Source organism: Hippopotamus amphibius, chromosome 3, assembly GCF_030028045.1.
Source record: "Hippopotamus amphibius kiboko isolate mHipAmp2 chromosome 3, mHipAmp2.hap2, whole genome shotgun sequence".
NCBI classification, from domain to species: Eukaryota; Metazoa; Chordata; class Mammalia; order Artiodactyla; family Hippopotamidae; genus Hippopotamus; species Hippopotamus amphibius.
The window spans coordinates 99,432,782-99,457,865 of NC_080188.1; the positions used below are offsets into that span (position 1 = coordinate 99,432,782).

The 25,084-nt window shown below is 57.2% G+C and overlaps 1 protein-coding gene across 3 annotated transcripts in view; it reads right to left on the bottom strand.

Annotated features, from left to right (window-relative positions):
• MOB2 (MOB kinase activator 2) overlaps positions 1 to 25,084 on the bottom strand; it is a 51,180-nt gene that overhangs the window by 13,921 nt on the left and 12,175 nt on the right. Inside the window, exon 2 of one of the 3 annotated variants that reach the window (XM_057727536.1) lies at positions 6,345 to 6,446. The exons of 1 other annotated variant lie outside the window; for it this stretch is intronic. In XM_057727536.1, the coding sequence (XP_057583519.1) occupies positions 6,345 to 6,446 (102 nt within the window). Of the gene's footprint in view, positions 1 to 1,445; positions 1,571 to 6,344; positions 6,447 to 25,084 lie in introns of those variants that run through there. One more of the 3 variants, XM_057727537.1, reaches the window with a different exon arrangement.

Here is a 25,084-nt window from a genome sequence, read left to right on the forward strand (position 1 = left end):
CGACCAGCCCCTTCCCAGAGGAGAGACTTGGAGGCCGAGGGCTGGGAAGACCCCCACAGGACCCGCATCAAACCCCTCCCCCCGGGGCTGCACTAGCCAGATGCTGTGGAGAGAAACACGCAGGTCGTTTCTCTTCTTGGTTTAAGGGCCTGGCAGTCACCACCCCAAACAAAGCAGGCTTTCACAAGCCCTGCATCCCCTACAAAATAAGAGACCCACTGAGAGGGAAGCCACCGGGGCAGACAGAGTGAGCGCTGCAGACACCCCAGACCCGCCGTCCCCACACATCCGGTGCTTGGGGCACTGCTCCACCCAGAACCGCCGCCACGAGGTGGCCACTCTGCTCAGAGTGCACATCCTACTCAGACCTCTCTACCTGTGAGATAAGCTGCTCTTTTTCTAACATCTGGCTGAACCGCCACCTTCGCCGGGAAGTCTTCCTGGATCCCACAGGGGGTGGCCTTGGCCTCCTTCTCCCAGACAGCTCAGAGGGCTGGCCCTGCCTTTCTGTCCTCCGTGGAGCCCATTTCGGCATCTGGGCCCCTCCCACCACGCCGTGTGCACACAGGCACGCACCAGTCCCCACACGCTGTGGGGACGTCAGCTTCCTGATCCAACAGCCTGGAGGGGCACGGCCAGCCTGCCCCACACCTTTACATAGCAGGGTGCACTCCCTGTGAGTTCTCCCTGGGTGGGAGCGGGCAGCCTCTGTGCAAGGGGAGAGTGGAAACCATAGGAACCTGGAGACACAGGTCGTAGAGGCCAATGCTGGTCCCTCCGCCAGGGCCACCACCAGTCACACTTGACCCTCACCCCTCATTCCTGAGAGAGAAGAGGCACTGGAGTTCCTCCACCCCCCCTTGCGTGGGGCACTGGAGGCTCTGCTACAGCAGGTAGGCGCAAAGGGGAGAAAAGAAGCCAGAACCTGCTCTCCTGTAATGCCCTACAGCAGACATGGCCCAGGGCAGCTCCCTAGACAAGGCCACTCGTGGACAGTCTCTGTTCATCCTGCCTGGGGACCAGAGGCCAGAGACTGGGGGTGGCAAAGGCTCTGTCCAGCAGGCTCAGGAGGACACGAGGCAGGTCTGCTGTGGGCTGAGACATGGTTCACCACAAAGATGGACACTGGTCACGGGGACCCCCTGTTCTTACCCAGACCCTCTAGGCCGAACACCCCACTTTTGGGCCTCCGTCCTTCCCACAAACAGCAAGAAGCACAGGAGTCTAGGAGAACCTCACTCCAAAAAAAGTTCTAACCCCGTCCAGCGGGTTCCTGGGCAGTCCGTGGGGCGGCCGTGTCTGCCCCGGGCCCATCAGCCCCAGGGGCCACTGGCAGGGACTGCACGCCACTGCGACTTGACCCTGGAGGACAAGTACACCCCCCCTCCCCAGCCTGAGCGCTGGGACAGGGACAGTGGGTCACCCCACGCCCCCGCTGCGCTCACCTGAGCACTTTGCTGACTGCCTGAAGCACCATCTTGCAGCTGAGTCCACTCTTAGGGGGCTGGCTGAGCAGAGCGCGGTCTGCGGGGAGATTGCTGTGCTCTCCCAGCATGATTCGCTGTGCGGAGTCTCTGGGAGAGCGGGAGCCCCGCCACCACCACCGGGCGCCGCTCCTGCCTCCCCGCCCCCCCACCCCACCCCACCCCACCCCCCAGCGGCTCTGACTTGCAGCCAGCCACACCAGCCAATGAGGACCGCGGGGGAGGAAGAGGGCTCTGGCCTGGCCGGGACAAACAGCTGCTCCTTTTACAGGCGGAGGCCGGCCAAGTCTGGTTACACGAGGGAGTGTCTCAATCGCCTTTTCAAAGTGGCGCCGCGCGGGCGCTGCATGGGGCGAGGCCACTGTCACGAGACGGGCACAGCCCGCAGAGAGGCCCCAGGGTGGCACAGGAGGCCCTTCCGATGTGGCCGGGGAAGCTCTGAGCAGGCAGGGCCGCGGGGAGAGGCCGGCCGTGCACCTGCAGAGCGTGGACTTGGACAGGCAGCGTCTCTATCCAGCAGTCCTGGGAAGACAAGGCCGGGGTGCCCGGAGAGGAGCTGAGCTGGCACGAGGCAGCTGGTGGCAGACCCTACGGTCATGGCTAGAGGCCTCTGAGGTGGGGAGAAGAAGCTGCATGGCCGAGGCCTTCTCTACAGCTGGGCCACATGCAGGAGAGCACCGGAAACTGAAGAAGCAGACGTCTGCAAGAGGACGACATTCTGCTCAGCCCTGGTCTCCACCCGCCTACGGGGACGGCTTGCTGCTGACGTGGCACAGCACGTCCAGTGCTCGTCGAGAGCCCCTTCCAATGGGAGCACAGCCCTGGGCCGGTCAGGCCCCCGCACCCCCGGCCTCAGTCTGGCCCTCCAGCCCCCAGGCTGCGTCCCACAAAGGGCCCTGCCAACCATCCGTACAGGCTCAAGCAGGCTCTGTGCAGTGGCAACTCCACAGTCACCGAGAGGCCCACCCAACACAGTGGGGCAGGCCGACTGCCCGGACACAGCTGGGGGTGCCCAAAGAGCTCCGGCCGCACAGGAGGACCCGGGCAGGAGCCCATGCAACGCGCTCGCCAGTGAGCGAGTGAGACTGGAGGCCGTGGGTCAGGAGGATGCAGCTGCCGGGCGGTGGGAAGAGCTGAGCAGAAGGTGCCTCTAGGCTCACTTGTTACAGTCCCTGCCCTGCTCCCAGAACCAGCCACTGCTTCAAGGAGCCCTGGGTCCCTCTATCAGAGAAAATTAGAGACCGAGACCTGACCTGGTCATCCCACTGCTGCTGGGATGTCGCTTTCCTAGACCCTCTCAGCTGACGGAGCAAGAAGGTGGGTGTGTATGCCCATCTATATGTTTACACCCCACCCCCCAGGTGTACATGTCAAGCTTGACATGAGCTCATGCTGATGCCTCCATCTCTGATGCATCCCCTGGGGATCACTCTGACCTCCTCCCCAGCTTGTCTGTAACCCTCCCACTAATGGTGATACACCTGGAGCTTCCAAGCAGCTTTGGGAAACCACAGAAGAGGAGGCTCCCGTGTTGTGAAGGCAGCAAAGCCATTGGGCCCAGAACCCTGGTTGAAGGTGCAGGAAAATTTGGTTCACTTAAAAGCAAGTGGGAAAAGCTTCAAGGGTGAGTCTAATGAAAACAGAAAAGAATGAGGAAAAGCAGTAATCAAAACACAACACTCCAAAAAGACACACACAAAAAGAGATGAAAACTGTACCTCAATAAATCAGAACTTGAAAACCTCAGAAATAAAGTTACTTAAAGAAAGACTTCAAAAGAGAGGCAAAACTCAAAATAAGAACCAGAAATGAGAGTTCCTGAAATGAAGTCGAGACTAGAAGAAACACCAGGCAGGGCCGTGGGAAACAGAAAATGGGAAGGGCGATTTTTTTAATGAAAAAGAAATGAAGAGCTTCCCACTTCCCTGGTGGAGCAGCTGATGCTAGACTTGACCTCCACCATCGACAACCTCAAACTGGGTAGAACGTACAAAGCAAGTGGTTTCAGACGTTGGATGATGCGCAGGAGGGTGCCCCCAATGGCACAGAATACACGGGGTGGGCAGCGAGTGCCCCCTGGGGGCTGTGGTACAGGAGGGCAAAGCCTGAGCAAACCCCAAGGTCTCTGCTGCTGCGGACACGAGAACAGAAGCTGGGGCTGCTGCCGTGTGCGGGGCAGGGAAGCAGAGGGATGGGGCTTCCCAGAGAAGGGACCCTAGAAATGCGGACAGAGGGCCACGAAGCCCCTGGCCAACCACTGGGCTGGGCTGAGGGCGCACAGGGGCTGGAGGAGAACAGCTACTGGGGCTGTGAGCCCAAGGGGCTTGTAGCCTGTGCCCTGTGATGCTGCTAAATTCACCGTTTTAGCTCTAGCAGGCTTTTGGCAGTTTCCTATAATTTTATAAATATATACAACCCTGTTATTCCCCAAACAAGACTACCTTCTCCTTCCTAATATTTATACCTTTTATTTCTTTTCTTTTTTTCTTCTTCTCTCTCTCCTTCTCCCCCATCCTCGGGGAACAGCTAAGACACAGCTTCAGAACAGTGCTGCACAGAAGCAGTGAGAGAGGGCTTCCCTGCCTGGCTCCGCATCGCAGGGAAAGATGGTTAGTCCAGTCCTCCAACTGAACACTTGACACGAGCTCTAGGTTCTTTCCGGGTGCCCTTTCTCAATTAAGCACATTGCCTTCTATTCCTGCTTTGCTGACTGCTTACATGAATATTTTGCCATGCACTGTTTCTACATCTAATTGAGCTTATTTTTTTCTACTTTATTCTCTTCATGTGGTGAATGACATGGACTGATTTTCAAATGTTAGCTGAGCTTAGACTCCTGGGGTAAAAAACCTCTCTGGGTTATGACCTGCTACTCTTTTTATACATTACTGGACTCGTTTTGCTAACACTTTCTTAGGGAGTTTTACTTCTGAGTTTGTGGAGGACAGTGCTCTGTAACTGTCCTCTTGTTAGGTTCTTGTACTGCTCTGGCCTCCCCGAATTAGGGAGGTAGTGTTTCCTCCTCTATGTTCTGAAAGAACAGGTGTAAGAATGGTTTGAGGTTTTCCCCGTGAGGGGTGCTCCTGGCATCTCAGGGGCCCCACACAAAGGCATGTCCTGCGCAGGTGTCGACCGTGATGGGCAGGTGGCAGACACGTGGCGAGGGGCAAGCAGCTCCCATGCTCCCGCACCCACAAGGCCGCCACACGGCTACACCACTGCTTTCCAATCTGCTCCTGGTCCAGCATCACCTGGGAGCCTGTCGGAAATGCTGGTCCCCAGGCTCAGCACCCAGCTAACCAGAAACTCTGCAGTGGGAAGAGCTCCCCAGGCGGATGTGACACAAGGGACGCTCTAAGGACACCCGCTGAGGGCAGTGTGAGCACCAGGTACGTCCTGGAGAACCCATGTTGAGTGACGGGCATGTCAGACATCACGCCAGCTCAGACGGGGCAGCAGGAGGGGGAGCGGGGAGGGGTTTCCAGCTCATCTCAACATTGCTCACGCGTGGGAAACGAGACGACGGGACTGAGGGCTTCATAAAGGCAGCTTCTTGAAAAACAAACATTACTAAATGCCTTTTCTTTTTTATTGTAGCAAAATACACTGCATAAAATTTACCACCTCAACCACTTTTAGATGCACAGTTCAGCAGCATGAAGTATACTCACTGTTGTGAGTGGCATGAAGTATACTCACACCATCCACCTCCAGAACTTATTCATCTTCCCAAACAGACACTCCGTCCCCAGTAAACTCTCGCTCGCCGTCAGCCCCGGCCCCGCCACCTCTGATCCTTCCCTTCCCTATAGCTGTCACGCCTCCAGGGACCCCTGTGGGTGGAATCAGACAGGATTTGTCCTCTGTGTCTGGCTTATTTCTCTGAGCATCATGTCCCCAAGGCTTGTCCACGTTGTCGCCTGTGTGGTGACTGCTGGCAAGTTCACCTTTTAAACCAGAAAGTCCTCAAAACTCCCAGTTGGGAGGGAGTAACGAGGACCGGTTTTTACCTCTTGCTTCAAATAAGAAGACGCTGGACAAATGTGTGACAACCTTCAAGACACTGGACGTCAGGAAACAGTGTGGGGCGATCCCTGTGAGACAGGAACCAGCGCAGGGCCGCTCAGGGGCTGCTCCCGCCTGGACAGACCTGCACAGCGGGGAGTCTGGGAGTCCAACCAGCCAGAGGCCGGGGCCAGCGCACCAGGGGGCCAGGACACCAAGCGGAGAGCGCTGCGGTGCAAGCTCGGCTGATGTGCTGAGGGGCCCGGGGGTCCCTGGCTGAGCACGGGACAGGGCACACGTACAAGGAACTGCTGCGGGAGGGACAAGCCACCCAGGAGAGTCTGCGGGACTGCCCAAAAAGAGTTCCTTCCCCTCCAGCCAGAGAGGCCCCAGGTGCAACCTCCAGAGGTTGTGCGTCGGTGGTGAGAAAACTCCGCAGCCCGACATGAAACATCACCATAATCCCATCAACAAAGAGCAAACCCAAGGGCGGAAAGGAAGCAATCGTTTCCAAACCAAGTTCAAGGAACTCACAGGCACACAGAAATATCCAGCACCGAACAAGGCAAAGCTCAGAAGGCCTTGCATCCAAGCAGAAGTCACCAACCTCAGGAAAGGAGGAAAGCAATCCGCTATCAGGAATCAAATCAATCGATCAAAAAAGACCCCAGAATGGCTCAATGACAGAGTCAGAGACAAGAGTGTTAAGAAGTCACCAGGACTGTATCCCATCTGTTCCAGAGGTCAGAGCAACACTGGACGTGCTATATGGAGACTTCTTAAAAATATTTATTTTCTGAAGGTCCAAACTAAACTTGTAGACATAGAAACTAAAATATCTGAGACAAAAAGTACCCTGGATGGAGTCGAGAGCAGACTGAAGGGTGCAGGCATCCGGCCTGGTGACTGCAGGTGCGGTGGCAGGAGCCACCCGAGCTGGGGCACGGGGCCGCCGGGCTGTGGGAAGAGGAGACGCAGCCGTGAGGCCAGGGCGCCCGGGATCACGCACCGGCCGACGCGCGTCTGGAAGGCTGAACACCTCCTACGACTCAACAGACGAGACCGAACATGACACAGGCATGAGGTCCGCAGGCACCCTGCAGAGCAGAGCCGTGCGGGCAGCAGGCCGGGAGCACACGCGCCCAGAGCCTGCAGAGCGCAACCCGGCGCTTTCTGACACCACCAGGCAGTCCGCCCCAGAGAGGAGGGAGCGCGTCTCTGTACAGAGACCTGCCACCCGGCCACAAACTGGAAACAACCCACGTGGCCATCAGCAGAAAGTGGATGGGCCCCCACCCCGGGCAATGGCTGAGTGGCGCCCCCACCCCTCCATGACGGGACCTTAGCCACGGTGCCCAGACAGCCCGGTGACACTCACCGGCCGGCACCACAGGTGGGCCTCTGCCCATGTGTGGGCGCCCACGCCCCGGAGCAGGAGCCACCCCAAGCGGGGCGCCCCACGCCGCACACGCTCGGGGGTCTGCAGCCCTGCACCTGGAGCGGCTGCCTACGGGTCACACTTCTGGGGCCAGGCCCACCCCGCCGGGAGCACACAGCGATGGAGCCGGTCCTCGATGGCCTGTTGTCACTGAGAAGCCGGGCATCTCAGAAGACGAACCACTGCCCTGGACCTTCGCTGACAACGGCTAGGGCTGGGCGCAGGCACCGCTGCCCAGAAGGGTGCCCGTGCGCACAAAGAATGTGGGGGCTTGGCCAGCGTCCTCCGGGGGCGCACTGACCCTGGCCTGAAGGACGGGAGGAGCAGAGCTGGTCCATCAGACGGGCTGGGCCTCGGAGCCCGCTGGCCAGTCACCCTCCTGCTGCATTGGTAAGACAGCAGGCAGGACGCCACACTCCGTTCAAGGCCTCGGCTCCCGCGGGTGGACTTCCAGAAGAAGAGAGAAGCTCTCTGACGTGGGAAGGTGAGGCTGGGGGGCTCAAGCCTCCGCAGAGGCCCAGGCGGCAGGGCGCCGGCAGTGCTGGACCCAAAGAAGCTGCACCCCACACCCACCAGGACGGTCAAAATCAGACCACAGAGGCCAACAAGGGCCGAACAGAACGTGGAGAAACCGGAGCCACTGGTGGGGCTGGAGAAGACCAGGTGAAAGTCTTCCAGAGCCACACCTGCACTTCCCCAGCGACCCAGCAACGCTACCCCTTTCTGCAGGAAGGACAAAGGCACCGGCACGTGAAGACACCGGGAGTGCTTGCGGCAGCGCCACTCGTGATCTGCCCCTGCGGGTGCCAGCTGAGCCAACCGTCTTGTCTGTGAAGGAGACCCCTTCTCAGCCGCGGAAGGAACAAAGTGCAGCTACACACAACCCCCTGGGTCAGCCTCACAGCAGCAGGCTCAGAGGGGGCAGACTGCCCCCACCAGGCCCTCGAGGACCCCTCTAGATGGCTTTCAGCCGGAACACAAGGCAGGCGGCAGATCAGAGGCTGCCGAGGCCCGAGGGTGTAGCAAGGGGACGGCAAATGTTCTCCGTCTTCCCTGCGGGTGGTCATAGCCTAAGCACACCTATCAAAATTCAACAAAGCTTATGCTTTAGATTCAATGGAATGTAAATTACACCTCCATAAGCTGACCAGAGGCACACACACCACGGACAACAAGAAGGCAGGGATTCCTACCTGCACACCCGCAGCAAGTCCTGCAGGCCTGCGGAGAGTGGGAGAAGCCACCGCCCACAGGGTCACCACCACGGGGCTCCATTCACACAACGCCCAAGGGCAAACAGGTGCCAGGAGGGGATGGGCAGGAGGGAAGGGTTGCAGGGCCTCTGTGTGCTGCCTCCTTTACAGTTCTGTGACGTGGGCGGGGCGTGGTGTGCTAACCTGAAACCCACACACACACACGTGCACTCGGAGTTGTGCTTTCTCTACACATGCTGCAATGAACTATTCCCTTTAAAAACACAGGAAAGAAAAAGAGGACAACTGTCCTGGGATGTCTTATTTCTACACTTCCTCCTTTTTGTATAACATCTTTTTCACAGTAACAAATAGCTCTGTTCACGTTTTCAAAGATGAAAGGAAGCAGGCGAAGGTCTTATGGGACTGGGACAGCCACACAGAGGCCATCTTCTCATGGGCCTGCCCATCTCTGTCCTCAGCGCCAGGAGGGTACCTGCCCCCTCCCTCCGCCGGCTCCTGAGCCCATCCCCCACTCAACCTGCCCACGCCAGGGCCACAACCAGATGCCCCAACAGCCTGGCCGGCCTGTGCCCTGGAGTGTGGGAAACTGTCCGGGTACAGTCACTATTCTCATGAATGGAAAGGTCCCAGGAGTGACTGAAGAAGGTGCTTCTGTGACTTTGGTCAGAAGTGCTGGGATGCTCATGTCGCCAATGCCACTCCATGGTCGCCACCCTGGATCTCAGACGGGAAAACTAGAGTTCCACTCAAAGAAACCAGCTTAGAACCAAGGGGGCAGCACTCAGGACACGCCTGGCAGCAGTGGGAGAGGCAGAGCAGAAGGTGGGTCTGGGGCGGAGGGGTTTCTGCAGTGACAGCCTCCGGTGCAGGGATAGAAACGGTCTCCTGAGACCAGAGGTCCCCATCCCACACCACCCAGAGACAGAGGAGGAAAGAGCAGCCCACCCCACAGCGGGCCATGGCCATCTCCTCCCTGCCCCCTCTCGCGAGTGGACCTGCTACATCCAGAGCCAGGTGGCAAGAGCCTCCCTCTGCTTCCCGAGACCTTGCTAGCCCAGGAGCACCGTGCACGTGCACCGGGGAAGACAGACAGGAACTAACCTCCCGGAACACGAACTCCTGGGCCTCAGTGCCCCAACCCCATCCCTGTGGACTCCACGGCCAGGGGTGATGCCCGTGTGCCAGCCCACAGCCTGGCCGCCCCCCGCCCCACCCCCAAGTGCGCCAATTACTTTCCAGTGTTCACTCACTTGAACCCTGACGCCCCCTTCTTGCAGTGGAAGAAACAGAGGCACGGCCAAGACAAAGCCCAGATCTGACACAGGCGGCCTGCTCCAGACCCTCTAGTCTTAACACCCTTCCCCCACCCAGATGCGTGAGCTCTGACTTGCAAGGGCTGGCACCCCCGCCTCCCTCCCATCCCGCTCCGTAGAGGGCAGCGGGCACAGGGAGTGGCCAGAGGAAATCACCGCCACCCCCAGGAAGCTGCCAACACACCTGATGCCAAAGAGGAGAAAGGCCCTCACACAGCACCCCTCCTCACGCAGCCCTGTGGGAAGCGGAGCCCTGCCAGCCTCACCCCTTCCAAGGCTGAGTGTGGCCAGGTGTGCCAGGGCTGAGGGAAAACCAGAGCCAGACTCCGGCCCATCGCCCTCCAGGGCTCACCCTGCATCCCTCACACGCTTGTCCAACGCCCCTGCACAACCAGGCCGGGGAAGTCAGAGAAGGCATGTGGGGTGAGGGTGGAGGTCAAGCGCCTGCCTGAAGCCTGGTTGCCAGGGTGAGCGTGGAAATGCCCAGATGCTGATGCTGAAGCAAGGCAGAGGCCAGGCAGGAAGAGCACCTGGAAAGGGAGGGGGGAGGCAGGCTGTATCCCTCCGCGCCCCGGGCGCAGGGCCAGGATAGCAGCACAGAGTTACAAGGCAGAGAAACTCCCCGCACACCACCAGCGTTGTGTTTCAGGTTCAAGTCAAGCCAAATGCCACCCAGTGGGAGTGGCTGGTGGAGCCTAGTTGGTCTGCTGGGGCTGTGGTCACCACCAACCACAGGGGCGCCCAGGCCGCACAGCAGCCACCTCTGACCCCCGCAGATGCAGAGCCAGATGGTGACCAGCAAGGGCCCGGGGCCACCAGGGGCACCACTCCCCAGTGCACTCCACACCCACAGAGAGGCCAGCTCATGGCCGGGCACAGGACACTATCGCACACACACCCACCCCGCCCCGCCCCTGCCTTCACAAGCCAAGCAGGCACGGAGCCCAACCGCCTAAGAAAAGGGTGACGTGGGTCCTGCCAAGTTGCCCCACCCACCCTGATAGTATAAAAACCTCGGAGGCAAGATTTAGCCCAGGCTCAGTCCACAGGAAGGAAGCTCGGAGCGCACACAGAGGGGAGCCGCCTGTGCCTGTCCTGCACAGGCCTGTCCCCGCAGCCGCTCCAGCACAGACACCAGGAATCTCTCCCCCACCCACCAAACACCCACATCCAATCAAGAAACAGTCGTTCCTGAGAAAAATGTCACAGAGAGATGGAAGAGGTCCACTGCAAGTGGAAGGGTGGTAGAGAAGTTTCCAGAGAGGGAAGGACCCCAAGAGAGGACAGGCTAGGAGCCCAGGGTCCCACAGTCCACAGCCTGCCCATAGCCCCCCACCTGCAGGCCCCCAGCTGTCCCCTCCGCACCGCCAGGAACACCACCCGTCACGGGTCCAGGGGGACCTCGCGGTGACTCTGTGGGAGTTGCAGACCTGAAGGTGTCCACGTGCCCCACGTGTACATAAGATGCGCTGAGCCAGCTGAGCAGCCTCCCGTCGTGGACGCACATGTGCAGACCCTGCCGCACCTGGCTCACGGCGCTCAGAAGGCCGGGAAGGTCAACAATCACTAAAGAGCTCCGGCCACCCTACCGGGCTGGTGACCTGCATGGTCCACTTCCCGCTGTGGCCATCAGGCCTGGGGCGGGCCTGTCCCTGGGGTTTTACACGGGAGGAACAAGGGGATGCAGCCCGTCATGCAGGAGAAGGCGGAGGCTCCCCCTCTGGACACCCAGCTCGCCAAGGTCAAAGGGCAGCCAGCAAACAGCCCCTGTGGCACGTTCGCCTCCGACTGGAGATCTGTTTTCTTTAAATTAGAGGGAAAGTATCTGATGTGGGAGTGCCGGAAAGCAACAGGAAAGCCAGAGAGATGCTGCAGCCCAGACTATAGATTCCTCCCAGGGAGGCCCGGCTGGCGGGAGGGCAGAGCTCAGGCCACAGGAGCCACAGGGAGGAGGCACTCCTGGGGCAGGGGCCCAGGTGGCAACGCCCGCCACCACAAACCGGCTCTGCCACACAGCAGACTCTGCTCTGCACTCAAGAGAAGGAACTGCTGCATGGACCCCGGAGACCATGAAACCAGAGACGGAAGTAGTCCAGAAAGCAGGGGAGTGGCAGGAGGGCACAGGAAGGCAGCGCCTCGTGGGCAAAGATCACTGCTCACAAGAATCTGTCCTCATAGAATGGTGCCCTTCAACTCCGAGAATGCTGTCGGATGTAAATTACACCTTAATACCACTGATCTCACACACACACACGCGCACGCGTGCACACGCGTTTTTCCAACGCAATCCCAGAACTTCGGAGACAAGAGCGGGGCTGATGGCTACAAAGACAGGCCTAGAGGATGCCCGGCCCATGACCTGCGCCCGCCAGGTGAACACAAAGGTGGTGCACGCGCCCAGGGTCAAGGTGACTGGCATTATTAGAACTCACTTCACAGTGAGATACAGGACTATGGGTGACCTTCTCTCCACTGCTCATACCTTTTCCCAAAAAATGTCTTTAAAAAGTAAGCAATGCACGCAGGGTGAGGAAGGGTGGAAAGATGCCGGGGTAGCAACGTGGACAGGCGTGTCTGCAAGCTGACACCCACCCCAGGCATGACATGCCGACCACACAGCGTTAGGCTGAATGTAGCATTCCTAAAAACTGAAGCCAGGAATTCTTAATCAGGAAAATCAAGAATACAGGCATCCCCGACTTACGGTTTGGGTTATGACTTTTTGACTTTATGATGGTGCAAAGGCAACACGCCTTCAGTAGAAACCGTACTTGGAACCTGACATCTCGGCCTTTTCCCGGCAGTGACGCTGAGCAGCAGGGCAGCCCCGCTGGCCCATGATCACAAGGGCGCACAACCGACACACAACCATTCTGGACCCACACAACCACTGGTCACTTTCAGTACAGCATTCAATCAACTCCACAAGATGTCAGACACTTTACTATATGACAGGCTTTGTGTGAGATGATCTGGCCCAACTTCAGGCTAATGCGTGTGTTCTGAGCATGTTTAAGGCAGCCGAGGAGGTTAGGTGTCTTGAAAGCATCTTCATCTTTCGATATTTTCAGATGACGATGGGTTTGTTGGGATGTAATCCCACGGTAAGTCAAGGGAGATCTGTAGAAGGATAGGCCCCAAACAAGACATACGACTGGATCAAACGCCTCTGAAATCTCCTGAACCTCCGTCAGTATCTTCTGAGCGGCTTCCTGACAGGGATCCCACAATGCAAGTCTCAGCCACGGCTCTTCAGCTGCAGCCCCTCCCTGCACCCCCAGGGGTGACCAGCTCTGATCAGACCTGCTCCCCAGCCATTTGCAGGGCTGCTCTTCCTCCCACAGCCAAAGACCCCCCCCTCCACCGCCGCCCCATTCCTCTCCCTTCAGCACTGGGTCTCCTCAGAAGTGTCATGAAAGAGGGCTGATGAGAATTAATATTTTTTTCAGAATTTGCTTGTGGAAAGAAAGTTTTATTCTACCCTGACATAGGATTAATGGTTCGGCTGATGTGAAATTAAGTCCATTTCTGGAAGTTGCAAGTCCTTTTCTGAAAGTCTCTCTTTTCTTTTAATTAATTAATTTATTGGCTGCATTGGCTCTTCATTGCTGTACTTGGGCCTTCTCTAGTTGCAGCAAGCGGGGGCTACTCTTTGTTGTGGTGCGCAGGCTTCTCACTGCGGTGGAGCATGGGCTCTAGGTGCGTGGGCTTCAGTAGTTGTGGCACATGGGCTCAGTAATTGTGGCTCAAGGGCTCTAGAGCACAGGCTCAGTACCTGCGGCACAAAGACCTAGTTGATCCACAGCATGTGGGATCTGTCCAGACCAGGGCTTGAACCTGTGTCCCTTGCATTGGCAGGCAGATTCTTAACCACTGTGCCACCAGAGAAGTCCTCTGACAGTCTCTTGAAGATTATTTTTTAGTTTCTGGGTTGAAATGTTGTTCGGATTCCTGGTTTGTTCTGTTTTGTTCCTCTCTCTCTGAAGTGTCTGAAATCCTTTCTTTATCTCTAGTGCTCTGAAACAGCACACCCGTGTTCCCTGCTGTGGGAACAGGGAGCATTCACTGTGTGGGGCACGGGGTGAGCTTGTTCAATCTGAACTCACTTCCTGTGATTCTGGAAAATGTTCAAGTTGCTTAAAATTCCTTCTCTCTGTTTCCTGCTCTTTCTGGAATTCCCTTGTGGCTGCCGAGCCCCCCGCGCTAATGCTCTGGTGTCTTTACTCTCGCACTCCTGGTGTCCATACCTGACTTTCTGTCCTACTTGCTGGGAAATACACCAATTTCATCTCCTGTCCCTCTTTCAGGTTTTCAACTTGCTATCGCACCTCTAACTTCCAGGCGTTCTTTTTAATTCTCTGGGTGTTCCCTTTCTGTACCAGCCGGCTCTTACCTGCCAGGGTTCTCCACAGTCCATAAGTCTCTGGGGACACTAACGACAGCTCCATTTTATTTGGTTGTCCAGAGTCCACACCCTCTCTTTCTCTTGGTTTTGGTCTCTGCCTTTCTTGTTCACACATTCACAAAACACCTGGTGACCCTGGCCACGCACTCACACTTAGAGGTGGCACTAACGAGCTCACCGACAGTCTCGTGTGCACTGCCGGGGCGTTCAGGGCAAGCCACTGGGGGACCGTCTGGCCCCCCAGCAGGTAGCACAGGGAACGTCCATCGGCCCCTCCACTATCCAGTGTCTGGAGGTCTTTTCTCTTGGGCGGGTCAGACTCCCATTCTTCTGCCTGGAGACTGGACTCAGCTGCCAGGGCCTAGTGGGCCAAGACTGGGCTGGGGAGCCTCACCACCGTGGCTGTGGGGGGTCTTCAAGGCTCCATCTGCATGACGGTAGCCCTGGTGCAGTCCCGGGCCTCAGGGTCTCCACACAGTAATCCTCAGATTCCAGGCAGGCGGCAGGGAATGGGGTGTCCAGCTGCTTCTGCGCACCTCCAGACCTCCAGCTGGCTCCTTCGGAGGCTCCAGAGCCGTTCTGAGGTTCCTCAGGAGAAATTTCCCAGCTCGCTCAGGTTTCAGTGTCCTCAAGCCTGTGTTCCACTCAGTCACCAGCTTTCCAACGTTCGCCTCTGTCTGCTATTTGTCTCCCACCTTTGTTCCCATGGCTCTCTGCCTTTCCAGAACCCCAGCTCTCAATCCAGGGGGGGCTGGGGAGGGAGTAGGTTCAACACACAGTCCAGTCCACTCTATGCAGGCATCAGGGACAAGTGCGACACAGGATACGGGCAGGTGGCCCCCGGCTCCCCTTCCACGGAGGGCCCCTTCCTGACAGCCCCTGCACCCGGCTACCAACTGATGCCCACACCCCTCCTCTGCCTGTCTGTAGGCGGAGCTCCCCAGCAGCTCAGAAAGATGCACAGGGCGGGCCCTGCCCTGCCAACAGGGCTGGCCGGCCTCAGAGGAAAGTCATCCTGGTAATTGCCCTGCGCAGCTCAGCCCCTGTCCGAGCCCCCTGGCAGCCTCCCAGGATAACCCCTCCCTTTCCTCCCCCATCCTCAAATGCCAGAGACTCAGAAAACCCCTTGACCCAACACTGAGGGTCAGTGAGTCGCACCCTGTCCAACGCCATGGGCTATAACCAACGGACACCACTGTCTCCACGGAGATGTGCCCAGAGGCCAGGGACAAAACAGAAATCTGTCGCCCACTGGCCTCTCCACCCGGAGCCAGGCCGAGGCTGCCAACCCAGGTTCCTGCCTACACAGGAAGGGCACAGCACGTGGGAGGCAAGCGCAGCCACCCCAGCTCAAAAAGGGGGGCCCCTGACGCACCCTGGTGCACATGACACCTCGTGTTTGTGGGACTGCACTGCCACCAGCCACACCCCACCCTCTCTTGAGCCTCTGAAACCCCTTGGAGAGGCCTGTGTGGCTCAGAGAGGTCCCCACCTCCTTTGTTGGGGCCACAGGCAGAGTCCCTGATTCCGGCAGTAACCCTGTCCCAGGCCACAGGGAATGGGTACAAGTGGACTCAAGGTCAATGAGCGGCAAAAGGCAAACCCTCCTCTTGGTGGCCCCTTAGAAAGGGGCTCAAACACTGCTACATAGTACAGCCAGACACTGGTGGTGGGCACGGAGCCGGGCTCCCCGGGCTCAGCAGGGAACCGAACACGGGCACAAAAAGGACCCGTTCCCCTGAGGTCTGTCACCCTGACAGGTATTACCAGGTCACAGGCTACCCAAAATCCCTCAAACAAAATCCCAGCACGGCTGGGGCGGGAAGCAAAGTAAGATGAACGAGGCCCGCGGTGGACCGCCCGAGACAACAAAATGTTTCCCCTTCCAGACACTCAGAGGCTGAAATGCTGTGGCCACCCAGCACCCGCGGGGATGAGGCCCCAGCGCACATGGGAGTGGGAAGCACGCGCAGGCCCGGCGCCCCGCCCGTGGCTCCCACGTTCCCGGTGCCCACCCGCGCGCGGACGGGAGGGGCGGCCGGCAACGGGAAGGACCGCTCGGCTTGCTCGCCTAGGCGGGCGCTCCCCCTCCCCCTCCCCCTCCCCGGGTCCGCCAGCCCCGCCCCCTGCCCCGCCCCCGCTCCTCTGAGGCCCCAGCGCGCCCTCTGCCGGACGCAGGCGGTACTCGCAGGAGAAAATGCGGCATCCACCTGCGGAACCTCGCTCTGCCCCCGCGAGCCCCGTCGAGCGCTCCCAGCCCAGAACCCGTGCCCGAGGCCCCTCTGAGCGCTGGGGTGGGTCGGGCCCCTCTGGGGGCCCCTAGACGCAGCCCCGAGGCCTCGAGAGCAGGCTCGTGGGGCTCCCAGGCTCGGGGCGGGGCGGCTGCCCGACTCTGCGCCCTGCGCCGTCTGTGACGTGGAGCGCTGCCCACCGTCCAGCGCGGCCCCGGCTCGCGGAGCGGCGCTCGGCCGGGAGGCTGACCGGCTCCTGGACACCCCGGGCCCCCAGGAGAGCACGCGAGCCTCGCACACTCGGTGTGAGGGAGCATTTTCCAAAAGAACAGAACTCCAGTGGCGAGAAAAAGGAGAGTCCTCCGGCAAGGGCGGCTGTGGGTAGCAACGTGCAATCTCCCTGCTGTGCAAACAGAAGGTGCCAAGCACCCGCTGTTCCCAAGGCCTCACGACATCGAGTGCCCGAGGGAAGTCCCTCTGCGTGGTGGGCGCGCAGCCGAAGGAATGGACAAGAAAAATTCCCTCTCCCCGCAGCGAGCACGTGAACCTGAACGGCAGCTGGAGACCGTTTGAGCAGCTCACAGACCAGAGCTCACGAAAGCTGATAAAAGGATCAAAACACACCCGGCCCACTAATGAGGAACACGGTGGCAGAGGGGAGATGATTCACCCAGCAAACAGAGGACCACAAAGGAGGGTCAGCGCCAGCCAGGGCGGGACAAGCGCCACCCGCAGGTCGTGGTACCAGAAAGCACGTGACAAGACTGTCATCAAGGGGAGGCCGCAGCAGTTTTCCTGAAAAACAAGCAGCCAAGGGCGCCGGCCCGCAACACTGCTCATCACCAGCACACAGGAAACAACCTGCTCAGATACACTATGTGACACTCACGTGTGACTGGGGGGCACGGGGATCCACAGCAGGTTTAAGAGCCAGAGTACAGAACCGCCTCCTCCACCCTCTGCACGCTGCTGCCTCCTCAGCAAGGAGGCGGGAAGAAGCGCTGCGGCTGCTGCACAAGAAGACAGCCCTGGTACCGTGGCCACCCGCATATCTAGCCACTGGGACCGCTAGGACCTGCAGGCCGGACATCCACACAGCCGGCGGCACCAGGGCAGGGAGGCCCTGCACAGCAGTCCCCCCGAGACCCTTCAGCTCCCCAACAGCGCCACAGACGCTCAGGGGAAGGCTCCGACCTGAGGAGGGATGCGATATGGGACTTTTCCTGTTTGGAAGAAGCCTTTCCTCACTCATTTAGATTTCATGCTCTTGACAAAGACTCACACCTAAGCAAATGATCTGGGGACCTCACTTTCTCAAAGGGGTCTTGATTCTGATTCGTCACCAAAACCTCATCACTCTGGGTCCCCCAGAGCAGAGGAAACGAAAGGCAAGAGCGCTGGGCCTGCTGGAGCTCTGCGGTGAGCTCTGAAGGAGATCTGGGGAGCTGGAGCCAGGCCCAGGAGGGCACAGAGGTGGGGGGATGCATGGGGTCCACACTGAGCTGAGGCCAGCAGGAGGGGCCACCCCAGAGCAGCAGGTGCCCCGGTCCTGCCCCTGGCACTCCCAGCCGCAGCAATCAGGGACTGCGGAGGCAAGCCCAGGTCCCAGCGCCTTGAGGGGCCCAGGTCCCAGGGACCCCAACCCCGGGTAGGGCTGTGCTTGGCTCACGCCCCTCCCCACAGCACTGGCTCCAAGGCTGGGCTCGTCTCAGCCCCGCCCCGAGCAGCTGCATGGCACAGAGCACTCACTTGGCACCCCTGCCAAGAGGAGGCGCCCACCACACACGGGAGGTGCACAGGCACATGCCCCCCACACACGCCATGCACACACGCACACAGTGCATCCTAGGTCGTGTTACAAATGGGCTTCTTACTGTAGGTCATGGTCACACCCAGACAAGAGGCTGTCCTGGAGTAGATGGCTGCCGTCTCCAGGCCCGCGTCTGAGACGGCGCAAGTGCGGCACGGAGGCTTGCAAGCCCGCCTGCTGAGGTGTGTCTGCCAGAGGGTCCTTCCTACACATCCACAGAGCCACACGCTACAGTCTGGAAACAACTGAGACATCTCTGCCTGAGAGGCTGGTGCACGTGGAAGTGCTGCAGGCACTGGGGTCTGCAACAGTGCTGAGGAGACTGTGGTAAGAAAAACAGGACTGTGCCTAAAAACAGAGCCAATGAAAAATGCTCTCACAGTGCGATGCACTTGAGTGTGTTGGATGAATCAGTGTTTTCACAGGCTGGCCATGAACTTTAAATGAAGGCTGCTATTTTTAGAGCTGCTTTTCAAGTTCTGCTCCAGACAGTTATTCAGAGCTTCCCTTGATGAACAAAAGCCCTTCCCAAACACCTCTCACAGAACGGACACTCCAACACCCGCAACTCCTAGCCAGCCTGCCGTCAGGGTACCCATGGGTTCCCTTCCCAATCCCGTGACGCTGCGACTGCATTTCCCATGCTTGCAGTTCTCTGCATCCAGTGGGTTTTGGTGGTGAAGAGTCAAGGCAGCGTGAGGAGAGAAACTGTGGCGCCAGCACCGCAAGCTCAGGGTGGGGGTGGGCGGGGGGACAGGGGGCACCCGAGGCCCAGGACCTTCCTGCCATGTCCCGGTTCCTTCCTGTCCTTTCCTCCAGGAGCCTCAGCTCAGCTTCCAGCCTGGGGTTGAATACTCTGTGCTTTGCCCCTGGCCGTGGGTGCTAGGGCAACTGCCCTCTGCTCCAAGCCGGGGTCCCCGCTCCTGGTTTCCTTGCATCCGAATCCCTTCTGATAACCAAACCTGGCCTCGAACCCAGGGTGGTCCTGCTGGCCTTTCCCACACAGATGATCAAAATCCTGATGCCCCAAAGCCAGGGCCCCATCAGGTCAGGAAGCGCTGTCACCACGGCTGCCCCGGCAGAGCAAACAGGTGGGAGACAAGGCTGCTGCTCACGCGGAGAAAGGAGGAAGCTGAGAAATGAGGGGACAGGGGCTTCCCTGGTGGCGCAGTGGTTAAGAATCCACTGCCAATGCAGGGGACACAGGTTCGAGCCCTGGTCCAGGAAGATCCCACATGCCGCGGAGCAACTAAGCCTGTGCACCACTGCTATTGAGCCCACGCACCACAACTACAGAAGCCCGCATGCCTAGAGCCTGTGCTCCGCAACAAGAGACGCCACCACAATGAGAAGCCCGCACATCGCAAAGAGTAGACCCCGCTCACCACAGCTAGAGAAAGTCTGTGCGCAGCAACAAAGACAACGCAGCCAAAAATAAATAAAAATAAATCTTAAAAAAAAGGAAACGAGAGGACAGCAGGGGGACACCCATGCCGGCTCTGAGAGGCCAGTCCCCCCGCAGCACCTTCCTTCATGGCAGAGAAGGTGCCAGCTTCTGCTGACGTCCTGGAAGAGCTGATGCTGAAGCACAAGTGCAGAGGAAATCACGGGGCAAACACACCATGTTTGCTTCCTCCCATCTCAGCATGTGGAGCAGCAGACGACTGGCTGAGGATATTGTGACCCGTGGTGACCCCGCAAAGGAGAGAGTCTGTCAGAGTCCACTCCTTGCTCCCCAGAGGCAAGCCCAGCCCAGGGGTGGCATGAGACCACGGCCTTCAGACTAGAGCAGAAGATGGAGTGGCCCACTTGACCTCGTGGAAGAGGAGGGGTGGGCACTGCTGACCTGCACGGCCTGGGCCGTCACGTGGAGGCCTGTGAGTGGGCTGCCACCGGCACGGCCACCAGGTCAGCCGTCTGGGCTACAATCACACAATGGGGCAGCACCATGCGTGGTGGGAGCGAGGGAAGGCAAGGGCTTTGTCAACAGCAGGAGCCCGCCACTGCAGACGGGTGCCTGGGAAGCAAGGCGGCCCAGCGCGGGGAAGGAGCACAGGCTGGGAGGCCACGGGGCCCAGGTGGACCCCGACGCAGCAAGGTCTGATTGTGTGAAGAGGCCGGCCATCGCTACCCTACCGCAGCTCCTCTCCAAGGTGGAGCCTGCACGGAGGAGGCCACCCCGGCCCAGCTGTGTCACTTCTGAAGACAACAGGAGTGGGACCTCCAGAGCACAAACTAAAAAAGCTACTGTACGTGCCGCGCCCCACCCCCAACACACACACACACACACACACACACACACACACACACACACACACACACGAAAACTCATTCTACTTACAAAGAGATCAACAGAAAAGGGTGATGGGTGAATCTGATTCAAAGTTATTAAAAAACAACACAGAGAAAGAATAAGTGAGAATTAGAACAGCCTCTGTACCAGGAAAACATGCCAGAAAGATCTACTCCTGAAGATAAAATCTGTCATTTACAATTCCAAAACTGTTTTAAAAATTAGGAAAATTTAAAAAGCCAAGAGAGAATCATCACGGTCCTAAATGAGGATTACAAAGACCCAAGACGCCGGCAGGGGAAGCCAACTGTATAATTGTATGACTGGTTAGCAGTACAACCTCCTGGAGAGGAACCCACCCCAGCGACCATGGACCACCCAGACACGACCGAGGGCCACGGACCCCGGCCGACCCCACATCTGCTTTCAGCACCGCACTGCTGGGGCTGTGCTGGTGTGGGCAGGAGTCCCCCATGAGGCCATGGACGAATCAAGTGAGAAGTTACGACAGTGACAGAGCACCCGGATCCTCAGCTTGGTGAGAGGCAGCTACAGAATGGGCCGGATTCAGTGGAAGCCCCGGCCCCGCAGTGGAATGCTGAGGGCTGGCGTGACTCCAAGGCACCTTCGGTTTTTCCACGTGTGGTCTGTTCACCAAAAAGTCCTAGAAACAATGGCTATCCCAAAAGCACCCCTGGCACCTGGAATGTGGTCTCTAAAAAACATTTCCCACTACGAGAAACAGGGCTCCTGGGAGGAAAGGTGGATTAAAGGTCTGGGCCTCGCTGTCACAGCACAGAGCAACAACACTCACTGTCCGAGGCCACTAGGGCCACTGTCACAAGACTTGGAACCAGATTGAATAAGAGCCACAGAGAGGGCAAAGTAACCATCAATGAGGATCATAGCTGCAGTGGACTCAAAGACCAAGACTGCTTTAATCCCTGAATTCTTATCCAAAGATACACTTTAAACCCTCTTGGTCACTTTGAGAAGATGCTACAGAATCAACTCTTTAATTTTGAGAGCTGGTAAGCAGAGGGAAAGAACCAAGCATTTGTCCTGATTTTCATATATTAACGTGGGGTACGCACAGTTAACAGGAGAAAGTGTCTCTCCGTAGAAGTTTGTGGCTACCCGACGCTGGCATGCGGCCTTCATCAATGGGTTTATACCTCAGAAAGGTGAAGGCTCACACCTGTTCTCTCCCTCTCACCCAATGAGGAGAAAATGTGACACAAAGTAAACAAAAGTATGGACCCAACTCTGACTTCCCAGGCGAGTGGGGCCCACAGGAAGACTGTGAGCTCTGAGAAGGGAGGTTTCCTGGCCAGCACACAGAGAGGTCTGTGTCAGACATCCTCTAGATTAGGCTCCTGGCTTGCCTGTGGCCACTGGGAAAGCCTGGCATCACCTCTCTCCCATCACCTCTGTGGAAAGAAAACAGGCCACGTGCGAGGATGCCTGGAGCACGGGAGGAGGTGGTCGGCTGCCTGACAGGGCCCACTCATCTGTCAACTCTGATGGGGCTAAGGGCTGGTTTCCCTCTCCCCAGGATCCCCAGTTACCCAGGGTGCGTGAGCGAACAACAGGTGGCAAGGTCACAGTGTCCCAAGCTGCCATGGTGCCCACTAAATGCCACGATTCCCTTTACAAAGTGGCTGCTTTCATGCCCTCAGACCCCAGTGGCTCATGAGAAGCTCTACAGCACTGGGTCCTTACTCACAGCCACACAGGATACATGAAGAAGGCAACCTCAGAGTCCCCTCTAACGCCTGACCTGGGAGCCCTGTGCTAGGTGTCCAGCGACTTGCCTCACAAGGTACCTCCCAGGGGCCCCTCCATGGCAGACAGCTGGCAGACCAGTCTTGCTGGACACTCTGGCCACGGGCAGGCTGGCATGCGGGAAGGGCCCCGTTACCTCTCTGGGATGCCGGCGAGAGGCTGGGAGACGGCAGCAGAGGGGCCGAGATGCACACAGCATCAGGCATCTCCCCAGGCCAGTGCTGGAGACCCTGGCTCACAGACCTGAGACCTCACTGCCCTGCCTTCAAAGGGACAGCCAGGAGGGGAGCCAACAGCAAGGAAGAGAGGCTGGAGGGAGGCCAGAGCACTGCGTGAGTGCAGAAGACCGGGGATGGGGACCGGGCCTTTCTGGGCAGCCTCTAGCCACCCAGGTGGAGGAGAGGAGAAGACAGACTGGGGCCCTGGCAGGGCACTGGACACAGGACAGAGGGAGAAGCTGTGAGTGGGCCCGGCGTGTTCTGGAAACCTGCAAGGGGGACACCGCAGGGACTAGCGTGGGCCCCACCATGACACAGAACAGATTTCTATTGGGACAGTTGCCAGAGCCCAGGTGTTTGCGTGAGGTCTGACAGAAAAAGATGCTCACTGGAGCAAAGCCTGTCCAGAAATTGCAGTGGACAATGGCACCTCCAACCTCATAACCAGGCGAAGGGGCTCTAACACCACCATCCAGTGACACGGAGCAAGGGCAGAGCCTGCAGACAGGAGCGTGGAGAGCAGGCCTTCTTTTTTTTAAACAACTTCAACCTGAATATTCCAGAATCAGCAGAGATGAAAAGGAAAGATCTTACTGATTTTCATTAACAAAGGCTGCTTTCAAAATCCTCAGTAAGAAACGAGGGCTGTGCCGCTCACTCAGCCGATGTTTGCCTAAGGACCCCCCTATCTTGCAGCTTGTCTGCCTCTGGTCCCAGAGCCAGTGGCCTGGCTTCTCCTGGCACTGGTTTCTCCCTGTTCCATCACATCGCCCTGCACCTCGATGTGGGCGGGGCTTCAGCCTACAGCTCGGGAAGGGTGGAACCTAAACACGTGCACACCAAGTGTAAAAGGGCTAAAACGAAAGACTATTTACACGTTCCATTGTCCAGTTACGTGAGGTCAGCAGAGATGGGCAACCCTGAGTCCTAGGCAGCCCCTTGCCCATGGCGATGAGCAGCGTGGCCAGGCTCCCCGCTCTGGTCAGGGCCAAGAACGTGTCCTCTCCTGTGAGGTGTCTGTTCGCGGAGTCTTGCCCGTTTCTCTGTGATCTGACGGGGTCTGGGTGCACCTCCTGTCAGAGACACGTGCACTATGCGTCCCCGGTGCCAGCCTTTTAACTCTTGAGGGATCTATATACACACACACACACGTACCACGTTTTCTTTACCCATTCATCCATCTATGGACACTTAGGTATTTCCATACCTTGGCAATTGTGAATAGGGCTGCAATGCACGTGGAAGTACTACAGAAATCTCTTCAAGATAATAATATCCTTCAGATATATTCCCAGAAGTGGGACTGCTGCATCATATAGTAATTCCATTGTTAGTTTCTTGAGGAACCTCCATGCTGTTTTCCATAGTGGCTGCACCAGTCTACATTCCCACCAGCAGTGAGCAAGGCTTCCCTTTTCTTCACATCCGTGCCAACTCTAGATACCTCTCGTCTTTTTGACAGTAGCTATTCTGCCAGGAGTCAGATGACACCGCATTGTGGTTTTGATTTGCATTTTCCTGACAATTAGCGATGTTGAGCATCTTTTCACATACCTGTTGGCCGACTGTGTTATCTTCTTTAGAAAAATGTGTATTTAGGTCTTTTGTACATTTTAGTTCCTTGTATATTTTGGATACTAACTTCTCATCAGATGTGTGGTTTGCCAATATTTTCTCCCATTCCCTAGGCTGTCTTTTCATTTGTTGATGGTCTCCTTTGCTGTGCAGAAGATTTTAGTTTAATGTAGTCCCACTTGTTTATTTTTGCTTTTGTTGCCTTTACTTTTGGTGTCAGATGCAAAAGAATCATCACCAAGATCAAGTCAACATACTGCCTATGTTTTCTTCTATAAGTTTTATGGTTTCTGGTCTTATGTTCAAATCTTTAATCCATTTTGAGTTCATCTGTGTGTGTGGCCTAACACAGTGGTCCAGTTTAATTCTTCTGAATGTAGATGTCCAGTTTTCCCAGTACCATTTATTAAAGAGACCATCCTCTCCCCATTGTATATTCTGTCTCTTTGTTGTAAATTAACTGACCACATACACATGGGTTTACTTCTGAGCTCTGTATTCTGTTCCACTGACCTATATGTCTGTTTTGAAGCCAATGCCACACTGTTTTGGTTACCATGGCTTCATCACGTAGTCTGAGATAATGGAGTGTGATGCCTCCAAGGTTGCTCTTCTTTCTTAAGATTGTTTTGGGGTCTTTCGTGGTTCCATACAAATTTTAAAGTTTCCTGCTCTAGTTCTATGAAGAATGCCATTGGCAGTTTGATAGGGACTGCACTGAATCTGTAGGTTGCTTTGGGTAGTACTGACATTTTATCAATATTAATTCTTCCAATCCATGAACACTGAATATCTTTTATGTCTTCTTCAGTTTCTTCCATCAATGTTTTATAGTTTTTAGCATATAGCTTTTACCTCCTTAGTTAAGTTTATTCATATATATTTTATTGTTTTCCATGTTATTACAAATGGGATCATTTTCTTCATTTCTCTTTCTAACAGGGCAGCATCTTTAAGAAGATGGCTGGGAAGCTCCCTCCTTGCCCCCACTTGTGTCTGGGTCCTGAGGCTGGAGGTCAAATGTTCTAAGAGCCCATGGCCAGAAAGCCACACAGGAGGCAGGCAGGCAGATGCGAGGCTCTCCCATGACACTGCAAGCACGAGCCAGGGGTCTTGGATAAAGAGGGTACATCAGAGGCCTGACCAGGCTGCAGTGCAGTGGGCAGGAGGGCTCTGTGACCTCCACTGCCCTCCCATCTGCTGATTACCAGGAGGACCTTGTGACCCAATTACAGTGAATCAGCACAAAGCTGGGGGCGTAGGCAAGTGCAGTGTCCTGATTCTACATCTCAACCATCAGGCTAAACACA